This window comes from Colossoma macropomum, unplaced genomic scaffold (genome assembly GCF_904425465.1).
Source record: "Colossoma macropomum unplaced genomic scaffold, Colossoma_macropomum, whole genome shotgun sequence".
Classification (NCBI taxonomy): Eukaryota; Metazoa; Chordata; class Actinopteri; order Characiformes; family Serrasalmidae; genus Colossoma; species Colossoma macropomum.
In genome coordinates this window covers 611,663-629,772 of record NW_023494796.1, presented here as the reverse complement: position 1 = coordinate 629,772, position 18,110 = coordinate 611,663, and the positions used below count along the sequence as shown (strand labels likewise).

Genomic DNA, 18,110 nt, shown 5'->3' with positions numbered 1-18,110 from the left:
CAAAGCGTTTTTTTTTTCTCTCTCTTTTTTGTAAGAACTCTTGAAGTTTTCTCTTTTTTGGAGAAAAAAAAGTAAAAATGGCTCATCAGCTCAACCTAAAAGTATTCATGTAGTAACAAGCAACTGAACTAGTTTTATTCACGTCAAAAAATTACATTGATTGAAAAAATCATTCATTCAAAGTGTTTACATTTCCAGCATTTGGCAGACGCTCTCATCCAGAGTGACTGACAGTTTGATCATTTTACACAGGTAGGCGAAGGTGGTGTTAGGAGTCTTGCCCAAGGACTCTTATTGGTATAGTGTAGGATGCTTACCCAGGCAGGGGACTGAACCCCAGTCTACAGCATAGAAGGCAGAGGTGTTACCCCACTACACTATACCCACCACAAGCAAAGTATTGATTTAGGTTGAATAAAACTTACTAATTTACATGAAGTTATTGTTTAAGTCGAAATGTTGAGTCATTTTTACAGTGTAGACATGTTTGCAATAACTAAACTTTTTTTCCCCCAGCAAAACGTACAACTTTTGGAGTTTTCCTCTGTTTTATACACCCATGGATGTTTGTGGGGACTAAATTCTTTGTCTTGGTAAAATGTTTTTTTTTTCTGTAAATAAATAAATGTAATGACTAAACCTATAAACCGTCTCGCTTTACTGTTAAGGCCTAATTTGTTCACCATAAATCAGTTTCAGTTTGTAACCAGTTAAGCAAATGGACGTATAAACCTGTCCTCCTTACTTAATGTCAAGCGTCCTTTTCTCTCTAATCAGATATTCAATAGCCTTTCACCTCTGACCAGTGACCTTTTGTGCTGAAGAAAGGAGAGACAGAACCATGTGAAATCCTTTATCGAACTGTTTAATTCCCAAATGAACTCCAGAACATTCTGTGAAGACCTTGCTTCGTGACATAAGGAAAAGAAAAGCATGGATGACCGAGCATGTGTGTGGACATGGAAACAATCCCATAGGAAAATACGTTCTTCAGTAGTGCTGTCATATCATAGCTCATTGTCTATAGCAGTAGAAAATAAATCCCTCACGACTTCCTTTTTTACATCTCATATATAGCTGTAAAAATATACTTTCAAAATAAATAAATATATAAAATAAATATATGTTTGGGTTTTTAAGCATAAATTATGGACTAAAAAAAAAGAAAGGTTTGGTAGTTTAGTCTCTGTATTTGTTCGTTGCCAGTGTTTGAGCAGAATAACGTCAGAACAGCATGGAATTCCTTCAGAAGCTTTCGGTATCAGTTCAGTCTCCCATTACTAAGCAAGCAGTTCTGACCGGTGGGTCTTTTTCTTGATGCCAAAGCTCCACACAACCAGGACCAAGGACCAAGGACCAAAACATTCCTGGGTCCACTGTCCTTCTTTTTGAGGAAACTTCTCGACGTAGCTGGCATCTTCGCCTTGCCAATCCCTGCCAATCAAGATATCCATTGGTCAACCTGGTTTCAGTGGTCATTTTGTTCTTTAAATTTGATGTTAAGCCCTCGTTGGTCCCAAGTTAAACCACTTAGTGCTCTCTTGCTCCTGCCTTCGGCCCCCCGAAGGTAAGTGAGGGGTATTTCCTGGAGGGACAAGCCTCCAGACACTTCCTTCTTCTGGAGCGACCATGTAGGGCCCTAGAAGTAGAAGCGCTGTTATGTGCGTAGGTCCGGTCAGCAGACTTTGCGTCAGCTGTGGCCCAGAACCTCCTTGTAAAGCTCGGGCACCCGCTCCGGATCCACAGGCCGGGGTAGGAAGTGCGTGAAGCGCTGGTGCCTCCGAGATCGGGTGCCATCCCTCGACGTCCCGTCTTTGTTGAGTGCGACGAAGTAGTGCGGCCCTCGCTCTCCGTGCTTGTAGAGGTTGGACGCGTAAGTGTTGTACCAGTTCTCCTCGAACTGCTCCCGGAAGATGCACTCAGCCGTCAGCTTCTCCTGCAAAGAGGAAAATAAACAGAGAAAAGATTAGCAAACTGACAAAACACAAAGCACCATATCAATGTATTCTTATGCTGGCCCCCTGCTGGCTGCTGCAGGTAATTACACCATACTGCCAGCTTGACAAAAGCTCAATTAAGCCATGAATCAAAGTAATAGCCATATTATCCTGATGGGTTGCCTGGCACCCTGCCAGCTGCCGGTGTGGGGGGGTGTAGCTGAGATTCAACAATAAGAGCCGGAGCTTGAGAAAACTTACCGAGCCGTACAGCTGCCCTTTGCTGTCCATGCCCAAGTATAGGCCGCTGTCCACACCACGGATGCTGACCAGTCCTACGGCGAGGCTGATGAACTCCAGGATGCCTGCAAGGGGAGAAGCAGTCAGTTAGTTTTCTGGTCATATGAGGCAAAATGACAACAATTAAAGTGATTGCAAAATAATGACCTTGCTGACCTCATATTAATAATTATTATATAGCAATTATAGTACTACTAATAATACTAATAATGCTATTAATCATTTCTATATTATAAAATCATACGTAACCACTAGTACTACTACTAATAATAACAACAAACGTAATGAGAATTATGAAGTCTTTCATCTTATGTAAGACTAATATGAAAACTAATACTACTACTAATAATAATAATAATAATAATGATGATGATGATGATGATGATGATGATACGGGATGGTCTCAATCCTGCATTAGACAGTCCAAACATAGGTAACTGAAGAACATACGGACTATTAAATTAAGAGTTGCAATACTGCTACTACTAATATTAATACTAATATTAGTGATAATTATGATAATAATTTGCATTTTATATAAAATAGATCAAATCAAAGCTGCTGATAATAATACTAAAAATAATAGTTTCCATCTTATATAAGATCTTATATGAAAATTTGACACACTATTAAATCAAGAGTTGTAGTACTATTACTACTAATGCTAATACGTAATACTAATACTAATATTAGTACTAATACTACTAATAATAATGCTAACATGTTCCATCAAACATAAGATAGATCATGTGAAAGCTACTACTATGGCTAATACTACTACTATTACAATCTATAATAATAATAATATTATTATTATTATTATTATTAATAATAATAATAATAATAATAATAATAGTGACAGTGCAAATTAAAGTAACTGGAGAACCTGACAACAACCTACTAAATAAAAAGAACTAATAATAAACCAATAATAAATACTAAATACTAATATTAATAATAATACTGACACTAATAATGCTAATAATAAATATGATAGATCAAGTAAAAGCTACTGTATGGCTACTACTACTACTACTACTAATAATAATAGTGATATTAGTGATAATAATGGGGGTCCTCCTTACCGAACCTGCTGTGGTCCTGTCTCGTGCCCTGCACTGTCCCGTCCGGCAGGATCTGCAGATGATGTCCGGTCCTGCAGTAAAGCTGTCTGCGCCTCAGCGCGCCCTTCAGCAGCGCGAGGTCAGGGGCGGCGCTGCGCGAGAGCCGCTCCGCTGACACCAGCTGCTGCTGCTGGTGCTGCGCGAGAGCGAAGTGCGCGCCGCCGTGTGCGAGACTCTGCACGCCGTGCGTCTGCGGGAAACCCACCGCTCCCATCACCGCTGCGGCGCGAGGACGAGGAAGAGGAGGAGGACTGAAGATAAATAAACAGAGTGGAGTAAAGTTAGCGCGTGCTGAGGTGTTAGCAGAACCCCTGTGTCTCGTGCTCTTGCTGAGCTGTGTCCAACAGCGCTGCTCGTGCGCCTCTGAAGGATACTGGGGGCTCCTCTCGCGCTTAAGTACGGTCCATATGTAAATGTCCTCTTGACGTATGCAAATGAGCTCCTTCACAGACAGATCCCTCTGTTCTTTCTTTCTGTTGCGTCGTCTTTTTTCTTTTGAACCATTAACTCCGTTTGATCCTCCTTCGCGCCTCCTTTGATGATGATTTGTTTGGTCTCATCTCCAGCTCGCGAGAGCTTAGAGTGGAGCTAAAGTAAACAGAGAGGAGCGGCGCGAGACCAAAGGTGAGGTCAAAATAATAAAGATATGAATGTTTGTAAAATAATAAGCGGTGCGGGATGTTTTATAGGCTTTTATAGTGCAGAGCTGCTGCTGTTTTTGTTGTTTATTGTAGGCTTGAGCTCGCGGCGTGTGCGCGTGTAAGCTCCGCTCTCAGCGGCGCGCGGGTGAGTAAGTGTGGGGGGCGAAAAGGAGGCAGGTGGAACCCAAGGAAGAGGAAAAGAGAGGGAGGAGGAGCTTAGAGAGAGAGAGAGAGAGAGAGAGAGAGAGAGAGAGAGAGAGAGAGAGAGAGAGAAACAGATGAGAGAGAGAGGAGAGGAGTTAGAAAGAGAGAAAGACCTGAGGAGAAGGGGAGAAGAAGAAGAGATGCAGGTGTCAGCAGAGATGGAAAGACTGAGAAAGGAAGGGAGAGATAGAAAAGAGGAAGAGAGGAGAGGAAGAGACAGAAAGGAATGTAGAGAGAGAAAGAAAGAAATATATATAAAAGGGATTGAGACAGAGAAAGGAAAGAGGGATGGAGTGATAGAGGGATAAAGAGAAAAAAGAGAGGCAGAAGAAATGAAGAGATTAGAGCTGAGAAATATTTAGTTCTATTCAGTTCTTTTTAGAGATATTCAGTTCTATATTGAGTTCTATGGAGAAATGTTCAGTTCTATATTCATTCTATTTAGAGATGTTCAGTTCTATTCAGTTCTATATTCAGTTCTATTGAGAAATGTTCAGTTCTATATTCATTCTATTTAGAGATATTCAGTTCTATATTCAGTTCTAATGAAAGATATTCAGTTCTGTATTTAGTTCTATTGAGTGATATTCAATCCTAAATTTAGTTCTACTGAAGGATATTCAGTTCTGATTAGTTCTGTATTCACTATTATTAAGAAATATTCAGTTCTATATCCATTTTATTTACAGATATTCAGTTAAATTCAGTTCTATATTCAGTTCTACTGAGAGATTTTCAGTTCTATACTTATTCTATTTAAAGATAATCAGTTCTATTCAGTTTTATATTCAGTCCTACTGAGAGATATTCAATTCTATTAAAAATATTCAGTGCTATATTCATTCTATTTAGTGATATTCAGTTCTGTATTCAGTTCTTTTGAGAAATATGTAGTTCTATATTCAGTTCTATATTTATTCTATTTAGAGATAATCAGTTCTGTTCAGTTCTGCATTCAGTTCTATTGAGAGACATTCAGTTCTATATTCATTCTGTTTAGAGGTATTCAGTTTTATTCAGTTCTATATTCAGTATTATTAAGAAATATTCAGTTCTATATCCATTCTATTTAGAGATATTCAGTTTTATTCAGTTCTATATTCATTTTATTTAGAGGTATTCAGTTTTATTCAGTTCTATATTCAGTATTATTAAGAAATATTCAGTTCTATATCCATTCTATTTAGAGATATTCAGTTTTATTCAGTTCTATATTCATTTTATTTAGAGGTATTTAGTTTTATTCAGTTCTATATTCATTTTATTTAGAGGTATTCAGTTTTCTTCAGTTCTATATTCAGTATTATTGAGAAATATTCAGTTCTATATCCATTCTATTTACAGATATTGAGTCTTATTCAGTTCTATATCCATTCTTTTTAGAGATATTCAGTTTTATTCAGTTCTATATTCATTTTATTTAGAGGTATTTAGTTTTATTCAGTTCTATATTCATTTTATTTAGAGGTATTTAGTTTTATTCAGTTCTATATTCAGTATTATTAAGAAATATTCAGTTCTATATTCATTCTATTTAAAGATATTCAGTTCTATATTTAGTTCTATTTAAAGATATTCAGTTCTATATTAAGTCCCACTCAGAGATCTATCACTCTGGTTTCCCTTCTATCTGTTTATTTTATGATTTTTATTTCTCACATGCAGGTGCTGATTTATGTTTATACTTATCCAGCTGTTCAATAAAGTGTGCAGCCTTTTAAGAGCACATCTGTACTTCCCTCATCATCTCTGAACCCTTTAAACACCTTCAATAAAGAAATCAAAGGGCGGCAGATCAAAGGTGAGAAAGTTTAGAGCACTTAAGAAGAGCCTTTGACACAAAAACACAGAAACACTTTGATGCTGCACTATTAAAGGCTTTTTTCCTTTTTGTTGTTCTTATAACTTTTCCTCCTTTTAACTGCTCTGATTGTCCTCTATAGTTCGGTGGATCCATATCTGCTGGTTTTGTGTTGGTGACTGTAAGTGCAGTTTCACTCCATTCAGTACTTTGACTCATCAATGTCCATCTGTCAAACAATGTCCTTTGGTCCATGTTCTCTGAACTTGCCTCAACACACATCAATCAAACCATACAGCTACAAAGTGAGTTTTATTAATTAATACATCATATTAACCCATTCATGTCCAAGAACTAAAGTTAGCATGACTTGCATGAAGGAGAAGTGCCACAGAATTTGTTCTGATTGGTACAAAGTGATGAAATTTGGCAGAGTCGTACATTAGATGAACCTCTATCAGTCCACATTTGAATATTTAAAATTACTTCTCATTCTGATACTTTTATTCACAATCAAATGTGGAAGATATCAGTTATGGACATTAATGGGCTCAGGCTTTCAGTCACTGAAGACTTGATTGTAAATAAAAGCATGAATATGACATATAATCAAAAAATCCAAATGGACTCTGTTAGATGTTCACCTTAGCTATAACCACACCAAATTTCATCTCTTTAGACCAATCAGAACGAGATCTGTGGCATTTTTCTGATCCCACTAAGAGCTGGACTTGAATGGGTTAATATAGCAGCTAGGACCTAATCATGTATTTGTGAATGAATACTGAATGAAAGGCGTCCAGTCTTCATATGAAAAGTGTAGTAACTGACCGATGAGCCCGTTTATGTCACTCTCAGAGCAGCACAGCTTACAGAACTGAGTCAGCAGGTCAGCAGTGCTGAGTCTGGACAGTGAAGGGTTAAACTGATCTTTAATTAAGTTAACGCGAAGCCGTTAAATGAGCCAGATCAGCTGCACGCGCGACCCAGTCATGGCTCATTTCTGTTTTTGCCCCTCCCACCACGTTAAACCCCCCCCAGAACAAAAAATATGCTGAATAAAACCGAACGGATCGATAAACTCAGTAGAGACGTCACTCACCTGTCAGCGCGCGACACGGCTGAGCAGCGAAGACCATTTATTTATGTATTTATTACCAATAACTGCTCATTGGCGATTCATCAATCAATCTATCTATCTATCTATCTATCTATCTATCTATCTATCTATCGATCTATCAAACTATCTATCTATCGATCTATCTATCTATCTATCTATCTATCTATCTATTTGTTTATTTGTTTATTTATTTATTTATTTATTTAAAAGACACTTATTTACCCATTTGTTTGTTTGTTTAGGCTGTTCATTCCGTAATTTAAGTAATTTGAGTCTTTTGATTCATTTCCATGTTTTGTTTACTCAGTATTGGTATTTAATAATTGGCTTTTAGTTTCCTTTATTTATTTATTGTTATTTATTTTTTTATTCAGCCTATTTAACTTGTTAGAACGTGACGTATTTCTTTATTTATCTATCAGTGTACTTATTTATTTATCTCTCAGACTGTTTATTTATTTATTTATTTACTTATTTTCATTTAGAACAAATTCAATTGTTTGTTTTTTTTGGCATGTCAGCATATGTATTTATTTATTTATTTATTGTTATTTATTTAACATTTATTTATTTTAGTTTATTAAAGACACTTATTTACCTGTTTGTTTATTTGTTTAGGTTATTCATGTAGCTATTTAAGTAATCTGAGTCATTTGGTTCCTTTTGTACGTTTTGTTTATTCCGTATATTTGTTTATTTGTTGATTTTTAGTCTCCTTTACTAAATTGTTATTAATTATTGTTATTACATTTTTATTTAGCCTATTTAACTTCTTAAAATTTGACGTATTTTTATCTATTTACTTATTTATATAGCTATTTATTAAGACACTTGTTTACCTAGCTGTTTGTATATTTAGGCTATTTATTTAGCCTAATAATTCAGGCTTTATTGATTGATTTCAGTTTCTTTCTTTCTTTCTTTCTTTCTTTCTTTCTTTCTTTGTTTACAGTTCAGCACTTGTTTATTCAGGCTAATTATTCGGTTGGAGCTCTGTTTTATTTCTTAACGTGTTTATTTGTTTGTTTGTTGATTAGTGCGCTGTTAGAGACTGTGTTGAGAGATCAGACGTTCTTTGTTGTCGTTTTGTTTTGTTTATTGTTTGTGTTCAAAGGCTGGACTCGTTTTGAAACTGAGAACAAAGCCGGAAATCAGAGGAGTCTTTCTGAGTGTTGTTGAGTTTCAATAAACGACCATCTGACACAGAAACCCGATCAGACACGCGCACAGCTGTTCCAGCTGTTACAGGGACAGCCTGATTCACTCACTGAGCCTTATTCGCACCTTATATAATAAAGCATCCATATTCTGTGGGCTCGTGCGCTATTAGATTGCGTCCACAACCGCATATTATTATTATAATACTGTACATGCTGCACTAATGAATGACTCCTAATGGCGGTGCCCTACACTCTTCAAAAGATGGTTCTTCAAGGGTTCTCCAATTAACCATTGTTCTACATAGAACCATTCGCATGCTTAAATGGCTCTTTGCATGTTGAAATGGTTCTTCAGATTGATGGAGAACGTGTTGTATATGGTTCTACATAGAACCTTTTTGAAAATGGTTCTTGATAGAACCAAAAGGGTTCTGCTATAGTTACGACGTCAAGCTTTTCAGTTTAAAAATGTTCTCTATCAATCTGAAGAACCGTTTCTCCATGCAAAGAACCATTTAAGCATGCACATGGCTCTATATAGAACTCGTGGTTCTAAATAGAACCGTTGTCTTTATTAAAGAACCCATAGAGAACCGTCTGTATGGCAATACGTGGTTTTGGCCGTGCGTGTTTAATTCTTCCCAGTCAGCTGTTCAAACCTCGCGCTCTGCTGAGGACGTGAGCGCGCACATCTCGCGAGGTTGCGCGGGAGCGCGCGCAGCCACAGCAGCAGCAGCAGCGGTGGAATCATGGCGGCCCTGCGCGGAGCTCGAGCTCTGTGGAGCAGAGTGACGGGCAGCGCGAGCGCGTGCAGAGGCAGACTAGGGGGCAGACTGAGGGCGGGCGCGTGCCTCGGGGCAGCGGCGGGAGCGCTTTACTTTTGGTACCAGTGGGGAGCGCGCGGGGCGACAGAGCCACAACACCGGGGGGGACTGAGCCTACTTCCGGCCCTGCGCGCGCGGGGACACGACAAGGAGGAGGAGGAGGAGGAGGAGGAGGAGGTGAGAGCACGGGCACGCGCACTGCCCATAACGCCACGTGCACAAATATACATACACAAATGAAGCAGCTGTCGTTGTTATTGTTATCAACACCACCAGACACAAAACTGAGCTGTTCTACTTTCACACAGTTATCATTATTATGAGTTACTGCTGTTATTATATTAACCTATTATTATTGATTAATTATTATAAATTCACAAACATAGACGTGAACTATTGGGCTTAAACTGACGGATTGTTGTTTTGCTTTGACGTTGTTGCTTTTATTTTTTTTACTTGGTTGGTTATTATTTATAATAATACTAATTATATAGTCATAATAATTAAGTATATTATTATTATGAAAAAATGGTTATTGTATTCTTCTTGTACTTATTATATAAGTATCTTAGATCATCTTTATTAATACTACTAGTAATAAAAATAATTATAATAATGTAATTACAACATAATGCATTATTGGTAGTAGTAGTTCTTGCATTAATAACAACTGTAATTTTTATTATGACCAGTGTATTCATTATTTTAATATTAGTGTCAATTTATGAATGATTAATTATTTAGTAAAAGTGACTCCAATCAAACAAATCCCTTATGTTCATTAGGAAAATCGTCATCTGTTCAGAGAGGAAGTGGACAGGGACAGTGGACCATAGTAGTGGACAGTGAAAGTGATAGAGGACCCCCTTATTTATACATAGGAGCTGCTGTAGAATAAGAATTTCATTGTATTCATTGTATTCTAGTGAAGAGGACATTGAGAGTGGACACCGACAGTAATAGTGATGAGGCAGTGACAGTGGACAGTGAGAGCAGACACTGACAGTAATAGTGACAAGGGCAGTGATAGTGAAGAGGACAGTGATAGTGGACAGTGAGAGCGGACACTGACAGTAATAGTGATGAGGCAGTGACAGTGGACAGTGAGAGCAGACACTGACAGTAATAGTGACAAGGGCAGTGATAGTGAAGAGGACAGTGATAGTGGACAGTGGGAGCGGACACTGACAGTAATAGTGACAAGGGCAATGACAGTAAAGAGGACAGCGATAGTGGACAGTGAGAGCGGACACTGACAGTAATAGTTACGAGGACAGTGATAGTGAAGAGGACAGTGATAGTGGATTTTGGTAGCAGACAGTCGGAGTAGACAGTGATAGTGGACAATGGAAGTGACAGTGATAGTGGACTTTGGTAGTGGACAGTGGACAATGTTAGCGACAGTGAATAGTGGACAGTGGACAATGGTAGTGACAGTGGATAGTGAAAAGGACAGCGACAGCGGACTTGGAGAGGACAGTGATAGTGGAGTTTGGTAGTGAACAGTGACAGAGAAAGTGAAGATGACAGTTATAGTGGACAGTGGTAGTTGAAGTGACTGTGAAGAGGACAGTGATGCTGGACTTTTGTAGTGGACAGTGAGAGTGAACAGTGGTAGTAGACAGTGATAGTGAAGTGGACAGTGAGAGCGAACACTGACAGTAATAGTGACAAGGCAGTGATAGTGGACAGTGAGAGTGGACACTGACAGTAATAGTTACAAGGGCATAGTGGTCAGTGATAGTAGTGAGAGCGAGAGTGAACAGTGACAGTGGACTATGACAATAATAGTGGACAGTGATAGTGGAGTATGACTATGACATATGGGACAGTGACAGTGAAAAGGACTGCGACAGTGAACTGTTACTGTGGACAGTGATAGTGAAGAGGACTGTGATAGTGGACAGTGACCGTGAAAAGGACTGTTACAGTAGACTGTGATAGTGAACAGTGATTGTGAAGAGGATAGTGACGATGGACTACAACAGTACTAGTGGACAGTGACAGTGAAGAGTGATAGTTTGAGTATGACAACAAAAGTGGACAGTGATAGTGATAGTGAAAAGGACAGAGACATTTTGGGGGAAATTGCCTTGAGAGCAAATAATGCTGCAGCTATTTTAGTGCATTATTTCCTCTTTTGGCAGGCGTCCAAGCACCTCCCGGTCAGCCTTTTCCTCTCGACAGTGTCACATTTGTTTTTCACTGCAGGCTAAATTAGACGAAGCTTGTAGCAGGAAGGTGCAAGAGTTTCTTTTATGATCTTTTGTGACGGTAGCTACTAGACTGTGGCTAATATTGACCGTCTAAAGTGAAGGAAGATGCAAATTAGCCATCTGACCAGTCCCAGTGAGTTTTACCCTGTGTGCTTTGGCCATCCAAACCCATCAGAGTTTCAGATGAGTTTGTTTGGGCATTTTGAATAATCAAGATATTCATGTAATCCAGTAAAAGTCAGTTTTTTCAAGACACACCACAATCAATATATCACTGTTGTCGGAAGAAAACCTCATATCTCCAAAATGGTAACTTTTTTTTTGGGCCGTTTCTTTTGGTCCATTTATCATGAAATTTACAGACAATGTAAAGAGTAACAGGTATTTTTAAATTATGTCAAAAACTAAAAAATTACAAAAGTGGAGATACAAGGTTTTCTTCCGACAGCAACGACATGAAGCAAATAATGGTATTTTGTCTGTATCGTGCAGCTCTGACGTAGATGATTGTTCAGGTTTTTTTGCGTCTAAAGCACTGAGACTCCCAGTTATTGTTGTTGTTATGCTGCATATCATTTCTGCAGGAGAAACTTCTTGGAAATTGTTATTTTTCAAAACAACCCCAAAGCGAAAGCCTACAGAAAGAAACTGTCATAATTTTTCAATGCTGAATTCTTCCAAATGCCTCAAGTTTCCACATGTTTACCACTCGACTGCTGCTTCCTCCCACGAGGCTTTGAGTAAACGTAGATAAACTATTTTGTAGAGTGGAAACGTTTGCTCTTAGAGATAACGAAAGGGCATAGCAACAGAAGGTTAAACTGAAAGGTTTACAACCTGGTTTCTTTTCATATTTTTCCTCACTGATTTTTTGTGCTTGTATTTTACAGAGACTGTTGGTCAACTGAATATGTTAATCATTATGGTGATAAATTATGTCACAGTATGCTTTTGTGGGTATACGTTGGGTTAGTAGTGGGTTGTGTACTGGTTCATACTGTTTGAAATTCTTCTTGAGGTACTGGAGTATCATTACAATCCCCTAAATAAGTGCAGCTAACTGGACGTACATGCAGTGCAAACCACTGTAATGTTATCCCATTTAGCTGAGCGGCTGATTCAGGAATGTTTAGTTATGTTTTAAATGAAAGTCCACCGTCTAGTCCGTTGCATCTATGCTAGTCCACTTTGTTCTGATTTGGTCAGATGTCCTTGGGGTTTGTGTGCACAACTAGCCGTAATACTGAACCGTGAATGACTTCAGTATTGTCCAAATTCCAGCAGTGCTCGATAGTCAGAGTGCACGGGACGCATGTACGGGACAAACGATAAATTTGACAGTGCTGAATTCATATCTGAAATTCCCATTCCACCTTAAATGGTAAATAGGACAGCAGTTACGTTCAGGTGTCTATGCAGATGCCAGAATGTAACCGCTGCTCCATTTAAGGTGGAATGGAAAATTAGAACAAAAAAGCTGAATAAGAAGTCATTGTAGAAATTCAGACGTAAAGCAGCATTTAGCACTATTTTGCACTGACATACTGACATACACTCTTAAAAAAAGAAGGTTCTTCAAGGGTTTTTTAGTAAAGAAGATGGTTCCATAAAGAACCATCAATACTCAAAGAACCTCTTGCATGATTTGCAACATGAAAGAGTTCTTCAAACTGATGGAGAATGTGCTGTAGATGGTTTTATATAAAACCTTTTTGAAAAAGCTTGACACTGTAACAATAGCAGAACCTTTTTTGGTGCTCTATACAACCATCTACAACATATTCTCCATCAGTCTGAAAAACCATTTCACCATGCAAAGAACCCTTTAATCATACAAAGGGTTGGGTGTTCATGGGTCTATACAGAACCATTTTCTTTACTAAAGAGCCCTTGAAAAAGTGTAGGTTTATCTAAATATTGGTCAGTTTCATTTTTGTGCACAAAAAACTTCAGATTTATTTTGGTTGTTAAATATCGTTCTTATAAAAAATGAAGGAACATCTCAGAATAATAAGCCACTGTTAACTTATTAAAATAGGTTTGCTTAAGCATCTAAAATGGTTTTACTTAGCGAGGTATACTTTTTGGCCATGCTCTCTACTACTAGGACGAGTATGATCAGTGCTTCTAGACAAGCTTGAGCCAAATCAACACTAATATCGGGATTTACGGATAGACTGCATGTATAGCGTTGATCAGTTTGGACATTTTAAATGTTGGAAAACGGTGACAGTGATTGGAAGAGGACAGTAACAGGGGATAATTGTAGTGAACAGTAACAAGGACAGTGGTAGTGGACAGTGAGAGTAGACAGCGATAGTGAAGACAACAGTGGTAGTGGACAATGGTAGTGGAGAGTAAGATTTAGACAGTGATTGTAAAGAGGATAGTAATGGGGGACAATGGTAGACAGTAAAAAGGACAGTGAAGAGGACAGTGATAGTGGACAGTGGTAGCGGACAGTAAGTACAGACAGTGATAGTGAAGAGGACAGTGATAGTGGACAGTGAGAGTTCACAGTGGTACTAAAGAGGACACTAATAGTGGACAGTGGCAGTGGATGGTAACAGTGACAATAAAGAAGACGGTGCTAGTGGACATTGGTAGTGGACAGTGAGTGTTGACAGTGGTAGTGGACAGTAAGAGTACACAGTAATAGTGAACAGCAATACTGAAATATATTAGTGATAGTGGACAATGGTAGCGGACAGTGATGGTAGTAGTGACGAGGGCAGTGATAGTGGACCATGACAGTGATAACAGACGGTAATAGTGAACAGAGATTTAATTATAGCGGGATATACATTCTGTTGTTCTTTACATTGAGTGTAAATTTCATGAATAATGGACCAAAATAAACGGCTCAGATTTACTTGGAAAAAAATCTGGTTCCGTTGACTTACATTAAGAGGAAAGTATGTTTTTTCCTTTTCCTGTAAAGTTATCGTTTTGGAGATACAAGGTTTTGTTTCAACAGCAGCGATATACATACATATATATATATATATATATATATGTATGCCAATCAGCCATAACTTTAGAACTAACTCCTTGTATCTAGAGTCATTGTCCACTTTATCAGCTCTTTGTAGCTCTACAATTACAGACTGTAGTCCATCTGTTTCTCTGCATACTGTGTTCGCTGTTAGCCCCCTTTTACCCTGTTCTTCAGTGGTCAGGACCCCCAAAGGACCACCACAGAGCAGGTACTATTTGGCTGATGTTAGTGTGTGTTGCGCTAGTACAAGTGGATCAGCAGTGCTGCTGGAGGCTTGTAATCCAGTGCCCACCCCATTGATACTGACCCAGGATTGCCAGTAGGCCTGTACTGAGGATGAAGGGACTATGTGAAGTCCATTTTAGCAAAATATATGTTCACTTCTGTCCATAAAATTACAGAAGTAGTAATTTACTCCACAGTTGTTACTGCCAGTCTGTAAAACTACACACATTGCAGATTTGTACTGAGCTCAAATCGCTCATCACCAATCATTTAAACCGCCTCCCCAGGTAGAACCATTCCAGCTCCACCAAAGATTTAACACTAAAACACCTACCTCTGCCCATTATCCAACCCATTGTCTTTTCTGCGCAGGCTCGGCCTCTCAACTTTAAGGACAGGGACGTCTCCATGTCGTCTCACGAGTACCGCTTTCATCTCTTCAGCTCTGTGGAGTACGAGGGTCAGCTGTACATGACCCCTCAGAACTTCATTGAGTCGGTCACCATGAGCCAACCCCGCAGTGAGTAACCACTCTCAGCTCAGCATACTCATCCTCACCTGAAGGCTGCTCTGTAGGCGACCCGGCCCGTCTTCAGTGATAGCAGAGGAGGGAAAAGTTCAGCTCCTCACTGCTGGGGTTACATTTAGGGCATCATATGCCTTCAAAGAGGGGGGCAATTATTTATTATCACCCACCGCTAAAATTCAGTGATATGAAGCTGAAGTCAGATATTCACCAGCTTCTTGTTCGAATCTTCCTGTTCCACCTTAAATGGTGCAGCAGCTACATTCTGGAGCTTGAGGCGTCAGAACTGCTGGACTATTTAAGGTGGAACGGGAACATTAGCTAGCTAGCTACCGAGACATTAGCATGCTATTAGCGATTTTTTATGCTTGTTATAAAGAAAACAACCATAATACACTGAAACGACATTAAACAAAGATAATACAGTGGTTATCGTAACTTTTAACAGAGAAAATTCTCACATTTGTGTGTTTCTCTGGTCGCTCATGCAGCCATCTTGCCGGTTTTTCTTTTTTTCCTCATAACACTCTGTTTGGAGTCTCTGAAAAACCTCTGTTTGGAGGGCCATGTAGCCCCAACACTTAGCTCTACCCCTCTATCTCAACAAAAATTGGGACACCCTACCCCTAGATGTGAACATTCAAAACAGAGGGTCAAGGGCTAAGTGGTAGGGGTAAGGGGTGAAATGGGATTGGGCCAGAGTGTCACCTATTACAGCCTGTAATCCATATAACGTCTCTTTTTCTCTTTTCCTTACCAGATAAAAAACCATGGAGGTCCCTCACGAAACAGGTCTGGTAGAAAATCATTGCTCTTCTTTTTGCTCAAAACATTTCTAACATGTAACACATGTATGTCATGTTTATACGGTAACACATGCAGCTGTTGCGCAAGGTATATTTAAACGTTGCTCGTGCCACAGTTGCTGTGTGTCTCATCTCCATTTTTCTCGGGACAGGAGCTGGAGAAGATCTTGGCTGACACTCCTCCAGTGTGGAAAGGAACATCCAAGCTGTTCCGTAACCTTCGGGAGCGAGGTGGGTTGCTAACATGCTAAAATATCTGCTTTTTATTCATTTTAATGCATTTGTAAGCCTCTACAAATAAATGATACATTCCTTCGTAATACTAATCCAGGTGGATTTTAGCCCCAATTTTGACATTTAATAAATATGCATGTGGGTCATTTTACAGAATAAGTTCAAACTGGGGTCTCTAAGTGGACAAAACATAAAAAAAACAATGAAGTATTCAGACCTTAGATATTTACAAGGATACGCTAAATATATACAAAATCATAATTTACACTTGTTAAAATAACACTTACTTTTTAATGTTTTTAGTGAAGTTGAAAGATTAAGATTTATCATGAATTTGATTAAAAGTTTGAAAAGTTTAAATAAAAGAATTCAGTCCCACATTTTCATGTTGCTACTGAAACACAAAGAGTTTTAGTCTGTAGGCGGGGCCTTATTTTAGCCACGCCTCTGCATTTTAGAGCCGGAAGTGAGGCTGCATCTCTGTCCCTCATGGCCACATGGTGAGCAGTTAGATCCCATTGTGTTGAAGTAAATGCGTATCAAAGTCTAAAAATCAGTGTGAAACATTGTGGAACATTAGAACTCGTCACTACTGAAACACATATATTCTGCAGTTAAGTCAACTTTTTTTGTGTTTTAATGCAAAATATCATGATTTTATGTGTGTACAGCTGTGTTTTATAGTCAAGTACTGTCGACCATTTTTGAGCTAAAATTGTCATTACCGAAACAGTCACTACTGAAACATATGGCAAATCGATTGTTTTATTTTTGACAAAATGAAATGTTCAATCCTTTATTTTAAAAAAATAAACATAATTAAGGTGCAGGGTCATTGAAAGAAAAAGGATTTAAGTCTAAAGTCTGTTGAAAGTCAGTTGAAAGTCGGAAATGTGTTTTCAACTCTTTCAACGGATTTCTGCATAATCCATATATCAGTATTGGCACCAATGGATAAATATGTGTGATAATTTTTAATACAATGGATATCGGCGTACTGAAATTCTCACATTGGTTAATTCTTACTCGCAAGCAAAGTTAGCCTTGTGTCCTTCTCCAGTGTTGGGTCCCACCAGACAGTTTCATATATTTCCATTCACCTAGTTTGTTGGGATATAGGAAAATGTGGGAGAAAATATCAGGTGTAGCAGCTGCAGCATGGCTAGCAACGTTTTCCTCTTTATACTCACCATATATACGAACATTACCTCAGAAATAGATGCGACAATATGTTACTCAAGCTATAAGTCAAGCTAATCTGTCATAGCAACAGAAAATGGCAAATAGAGCCAGCTAGCAACATTAAAACACATCTTATTAGGTTGAATTGGATTTTTGTAAATGTTCTGGAAAGCTTGCTTTACCTCTCGACGCTACGAAAGAACAGATTAGTAGGTGGATAGATTTGTTCAACGTCTGGATGGAAGAAAGTGTGTGGATATCAGTGGCTGCTAGCTTTAGCTCTTCTTAGCTTCATTCTCTGATGTGTGACTGTGGTGAATGAGCCTATAGTTCAGTGCTTTACTACAGTAGTGTGTCCCTCACTCTTCCACAGTCTACTCTGGAAGCTAACAGCTCTCCCACATGCTAACGAAGGAAGAAACTTAGGAAGGACTATGAAATAAATAAATAAAAGCGAGACTATAAGTAAGACCACTGAGAAGAGAGCAGCAATTAAAGCATTTGCTCGTGTGGAGTTTGTTACAGCCCGTGGCAGCCCAGCCAGCTAATTCCCCACGGTGATAATTATACGCTAGCTCCGCTCTGACTGTAACCGCAGCGGGACCGCTAAAAATAAAGCGCCTGAATTCTGCTCTTCTCCGACTCTTCCTCATAACAATTATCCTTTTAAAAGCAGCGCTGTAATTTGGCAGCGGCGCATTATCTCGTTAGTTTAACTGATGTTGAGCCACAGCCTGCGTGAGGATGTGCGAGTGCGGAGCTAGCGCAGCATCTGATTAGCATGCCGGAGCAATGATAGAAATCTGATGCTA

General features: G+C 38.8%; 2 protein-coding genes across 6 annotated transcripts in view; one reads left to right on the top strand and one right to left on the bottom strand.

Annotated features, from left to right (window-relative positions):
- Positions 1-1,690: 1,690 nt before the first annotated feature.
- fgf20a (fibroblast growth factor 20a) lies at positions 1,691-3,575 on the bottom strand. The gene is made up of 3 exons (XM_036583516.1): positions 3,323-3,575; positions 2,199-2,302; positions 1,691-1,936 (listed from the first exon to the last, which is right to left on the bottom strand). The coding sequence occupies exons 1-3, from the start codon at positions 3,573-3,575 to the stop codon at positions 1,691-1,693; spliced, it is 603 nt and encodes a 200-aa protein (XP_036439409.1).
- A 5,448-nt stretch (positions 3,576-9,023) lies between these two features.
- Positions 9,024-18,110, top strand: part of micu3a (mitochondrial calcium uptake family, member 3a) — a 59,730-nt gene continuing 50,643 nt past the window's right edge. For all 5 annotated transcript variants that reach the window (XM_036583567.1, XM_036583562.1, XM_036583565.1 and 2 more), the window contains exons 1-4: positions 9,024-9,288; positions 14,923-15,070; positions 15,837-15,868; positions 16,035-16,113. In XM_036583567.1, coding sequence (XP_036439460.1) covers positions 9,037-9,288; positions 14,923-15,070; positions 15,837-15,868; positions 16,035-16,113 — 511 coding nt within the window. In that variant the 5' untranslated portion in view covers positions 9,024-9,036. The remainder of the gene's footprint in view (positions 9,289-14,922; positions 15,071-15,836; positions 15,869-16,034; positions 16,114-18,110) is intronic.

Excerpts from the sequence above, each read along its gene's own strand:
- fgf20a (XM_036583516.1), bottom strand. The coding sequence starts at position 3,575 with ATGGGAGCGGTGGGTTTCCCGCAGACGCACGGCGTGCAGAGTCTCGCA. Across the intron at positions 2,303-3,322 it reads ACAGGACCACAGCAGGTTCG|GCATCCTGGAGTTCATCAGC; the intron begins GTAAGGAGGACC and ends CTCCCCTTGCAG. Across the intron at positions 1,937-2,198 it reads AAGGGCAGCTGTACGGCTCG|GAGAAGCTGACGGCTGAGTG; the intron begins GTAAGTTTTCTC and ends TCCTCTTTGCAG.